A 4,900-nucleotide genomic window follows, 5' to 3' on the forward strand; every position below is an offset into this window, starting at 1 on the left:
TATGACGCCTCCTGTCTCATTGCCTCCGTGTCACGTGATGGTGACCAAAGGTTCTCTCCTACATGACGCGATGGCCTCCAATTCAAACCAACGACTTGCACACAAAGAGACGTCATTCTGAAGCCTGGTTTATGCTTCTGCGTTTTCAGAGCGACGCAGAGTCCCTTGCGTCGCTTTTCACACGTCCTTGCGTGTTTCGAGACATTTATCTAGACTTGCGTCGAGTCTCCCGCAGCGCACCAGGCTGCGATTGGTCCGCTAACTACGTCCTTTACGGAGTCTCACATTTCCGCTTTCACAGCCCGATACCGCCATTATTAAAACAAAGGATGTTTACGAGAGAACGGATCAGATTGAAGAACTTTTGTGGGAAGAAATGCGTAAATATGAGCGCTTGTACAAGCCGTCATTGGCGGCTTGTAGAAGCGGGTTGGATTCACAGAGGGAGATCGCCGCAAACGCCGGTTTTCCGGTCGAGGGGAACAAAGTTGTGTCGACAAAACGCGCCACTCCGCCTGTTGTTCTGGAGGTGAATCGCTCTGCAACACGCGCAGGACTTTTAGAACCATGAATTGAAACGAGTGCGACGACGCAGACGCAGAAGCCCGCGCCGGCCGTCCGCTTCATGTCTCCTTCCGTTGCTCCAGTAGCCCCGCCCACCACAGCAGCGTCACCCAGTTTACTCGAACGTGATTGGTCAATGAAGCGTCTGTGAATTCTGCGTGTGAGTGCATCTTTATGAAGATTACACAGCCCGCAGCTTTTATAAACTAGAACCGCAGCGGTTCCACCAGGGAAGGAACAATAATATGTTATTCTAAAGTGAAATATCAGCCCCTATTTAACTATGGCTTCCTAGCAGAAGGTCGAATACACGAGCACGTATCAGTGTTCTGGGTGAATGGCGTCTCCGAGCAGTAAACACGCTCATGTGAAGATCATCCTCAGCGGCAGGTGCGAATTGTAATTAATAGACAAGCAGAAAGGCGGATATGAAAACGTTCATACCAAATAAGATATAAACCGAGGCCATGAACAGAAGTCCGTTTGATGGAGCATCTCTGAGATGGAGTCGACCGCCTCCCTTCTCACACTAACACACTACGCTGCACACTAACATGTTGTGCCATGCTGCTCTTTGCACGTCAGGGTCAAATACGGACACTTGAGACAAAACAATGTTACCGGTACATGCATCTCACACGAGCTTGTGGTTCCTGCTGGACTCTAGTATGAATATAGACTCTAGGTACCCGCTCCTCCTCGTCCCCTCCGTCTCCGAGTGCAGAATGCTGAGGTCCACAACACGCACATCCATCGGTGCACGATAAAGAAATGCTGGTAAAACACGTTGGTTTATTTGACGTGAGACACGAATAAAGACTCAAACAAGGTGAAACGAAGGTGCACATGTTTTATTGAACGCCTTTTCACAGCCTTTGCGTCTTATCTTATGGAACCGTTAGATTGCACCGTGAATAAGGCCACACGTTCTGTTCGTTCCTGCAATGTTGTCACGCATCACAGCTGATCCGTGCACGCTTGCGCTCCCGATGGGGTTGATTCTGCGCTGCGGAGCGGCCCGCTCATACAGCGGAGACGCGTCTGCGCATGTGGAACCCTGGCGAGGCCCTGATTGGCTGAAGATGACATCACCCAGTCGAGCTCTATTGTGGCACGTAGCTGTGGATGAGCTCATCGTTTGGAAGGCAGTCCGTGAGCGCGGCGCGTGGAGGCAGCAGCGGAGGACCGTTTGATGAGCAGAAGGCAGCCGGCTCAGACGACCCGACGTGGGACTGACACCTGCTCGGGACTCCGTCCAGTGAGTAATGTCTAATGGATACAGACTGCACATGGTCTCGGTTTGCTGTCTCTGATGTTAACAGCTCATCATTCTCATCATGCACCAGAAGTTACATTTAGCGCAGGAACACGGCATCGTGACGTCATCAAAGCTGCGAGACAAACATCTCAGGCATTATATGAAGGATGCGCGTGTTGTGCTGCAGATATGGTGTGGTCCCGGGACACCGAGGCGGAGCGGCCCCCCCTGTCCCTCATCCTCCCGCGGCTCTACCTCGGAGCGGAGCGCGACGTGACGCAGGTGAGACGGTCCGGTACTTCGTCCAGATGCAGGTGCTCTGATGCAGGGTGATGTGCATGTAAACCGCTGTGTTTGTTGGAGCTGATTAGAACCTCTGAGCAGCTCATCTAATAATGACGTGGTGGATCACACCGACAGAACCGTTCAACATTACTACTGCAATATGAAATGACATAAAGGCCCCTGCACATCAGATACAAAATATCCAAAATATTTCTCAAACAAGAATGTGGTGTTGTTTCCTTTACGTGTGTGTGTGTGTGTGTGTGTGTGTGTGTGTAGGACCGGCTGTCCTCTCTGGGTATCTCCTATGTGCTGAGTGTGAGTCGCTGCAGCCCCCAGCCCGCCTTCCTGCCCCCCTCCAGATACCTCCGCGTCCCCATTGATGACTCCCTGTGGGACGACCTGCTGCCCTGGATCCCACAGGCTCTGCACTTCATCGGTCAGGACCCCCCCCCCCCCGCCCCCCCCCATACCAACACGCTGATTGTTCCTACAACGTGCACACAGACAGATGCTGGTGGTTTGCACTGACTGTGTGTGGGTTCATGTGCTCAGATGCTGCCGTGTCCTCCGGGGGCTCCGTGTTGGTTCACTGTGCAGCGGGGATCTCGCGCTCCCCGGCCCTGGCTGTGGCCTACATCATGTACACACTGGGGATGGACCTGGACCGCGCCTACAGGTACCGCCGGCCTTCATCTATACGTTATTCACTTCATCTGTCGAAGTCATGAGAGAGCTCATGACGAGCAAAGAGACGGGCAGAACCTGGACTGCTCCGATTGAGAAATGATGAGTGAGATGTTCATTACATTTGTTTAAATTACATTTATAAATCTTTCCATAGTGACAAAAACAGTAGCCAGTCATTTGAAAATCCCCGTCCAGCCCTTTGAAGCCAGATGGCCGACAGCAGCCGTACAGCCATGGAAAACACAGCCAGAAATAACCACCAAATGTGCCAAATGTCAAAGCCCTGAGCCGGTTTTGGATGATACTTAGTTGGGGGAAGCAGAAAAAAGGAAAGCTAACCTCTAGATATGAATAGTGCAAACATACCCGCCCATCTGAAAGCAGCAGAAGACGATATGACATCCAAACAAAGACTGTTGGTAAAGGCCTGTCATCCCACATGTACTTTACCAAAGACACATATTCATCAAATAACTCACTACTGCAATGAACAGTAACCCTGCGCTCTGATCTGGTACTTAAAGCAGGAGTTATTTACATTAGTAGAGATTCAAATTAGAATCTATTGAAGTTGGTGGTTCAGCTCGGTAACAAAACCCACGTCGGCCTTGTTTGGAACTTAATGGAACATTCTGAGCTGCTCCGTCTCTGCATATCGGCAACGTCTCACAAGTAAAAAGAATCATCATTATTTCCTGAACCACATCCTGTCTGTCCCCTTAAAGGTTTGTGAAGGAGCGCCGGCCCTCCATTTCCCCCAACTTCAACTTCCTGGGTCAGCTGCAGCACTTCCAGGCCTCGCTGAGCCAGAAGGCCTGTGGGGGCGACCTCGTCGGCCAGCAGCCGGACGGTCGCCCGCCATCCATCAAGGACGGCGCCGACCACGCGGAGACCAGGAACACTCGTGGCGACAGTGAGAATTCCTACGGCACGCAGCGCAGACACGGCGCCGGGGAGCCGCAGGTTTCAGGGAAGCTTCTCGCTCTTCATCTGACTCTGAATCCAATCCAGCGGCACGTTCCGGCCCCGTGCCCCCGGGAGCCGAGCCCCCGGGAGCCGAGCCCCCGGGAGCCGAGCCCCCGGGAGCCGAGCCCCCGGGAGCCGAGCCCCCGGGAGCCGAGCCCGCCGGCAGCCGAGCCCGCTCGCCCGCGACCCCCCGCCGCCTCTGCTTCTGTCCTAGAGAAACGGAAAAGACTCTCCCTCCGTCTCACCCCAGTGACCCTTGCCCCCCCCGCCCCCGGGGGCCCCGCCGCGTCCCCAGCCGCCGACGGCGGGGCAACGGCACAGATTAACACCGGCTGCCCCGGGCTGCACATGGCAGAGGACCCCAGCGGGGAGCAGAGCCCCCCCCACAGCAGGTGCGGCCCAGCAGAGGGGAAGGGACACGGCCTCCTGTCCCCTTTCAGCATCACCCTCAACAAGCTGCTGGGCTGGGGGGAGAGGGTGCTGCTGGGAGGGGTGTGTGTCCAGCCTGCCCTGCCGTACAGGTGCTGAAGGTACTGGGGGGGGGGGGGTCCTGCTGGTATGAAGGTGCTGGTTGTGTCTGTTTGTGTCTGCATGTTTGTTATATTGACTACAGGAAGTCTTCTATTTATTTATTACAGAGCTGAATTTAACGATGACGATACGCAATCCACCTCCACACAATGCATCTTGTTTATTACACATTGACAGCTGGATTCAGCTTATCGTGTGTGTCCGATGTGTAGGATTTCCTTACTTGTCAAGACTTGTGGCACAATGGCTCAAAGTGTGTTTACTGATGATTAAAGAAGCCATTTCCACCGCGTCTGTTTTCTCAGGGATCTTCTTCACATTGTGTCCTTAGATCTCATCTCTCTGATCAGTGACATTATCAAAGCCCGAGGGCGGCTCACTGAGCGCTTCGTACCCATTCAGGACAATGTGTGTACTACTACTACTGCACAGGGGCCCTTATCATCCTCTTGACCTCATGCTGCAGGGTCCCCGTGTGCACCACAATCTGAGGCGCTCACCTGGAGCTCCGTGATGCTGCAGCAGACCTCTGCGCGCACCAGGGGTCAGCATTGAGGTCACATGCATTGTTTAGTGTAGTAGTTTAACGGTGCTGATGCGTGTTTG

General features: G+C 53.7%; 1 protein-coding gene across 2 annotated transcripts; it reads left to right on the forward strand.

Moving 5' to 3' along the window:
- Nucleotides 1–1,683: 1,683 nt before the first annotated feature.
- LOC144384586 (uncharacterized) lies at nt 1,684–4,586 on the forward strand. 2 transcript variants are annotated; one of them, XM_078084353.1, is made up of 5 exons: nt 1,684–1,822; nt 2,010–2,104; nt 2,387–2,546; nt 2,663–2,786; nt 3,523–4,586. In XM_078084353.1, exons 2-5 carry the CDS (start codon nt 2,012–2,014, stop codon nt 4,289–4,291), a joined length of 1,146 nt encoding a protein of 381 aa, XP_077940479.1. In that variant the 5' UTR covers nt 1,684–1,822; nt 2,010–2,011; the 3' UTR covers nt 4,292–4,586. The 2 variants fall into 2 exon arrangements, with proteins under 2 accessions (XP_077940479.1, XP_077940480.1); XM_078084354.1 differs by having other exon boundaries at nt 1,708–1,822; nt 1,911–2,104.
- The last annotated feature ends 314 nt before the right edge of the window (nt 4,587–4,900 follow it).

The sequence above is a fragment of the Gasterosteus aculeatus genome, chromosome 11 (genome assembly GCF_964276395.1).
Source record: "Gasterosteus aculeatus chromosome 11, fGasAcu3.hap1.1, whole genome shotgun sequence".
In the NCBI taxonomy this organism is placed as follows: Eukaryota; Metazoa; Chordata; class Actinopteri; order Perciformes; family Gasterosteidae; genus Gasterosteus; species Gasterosteus aculeatus.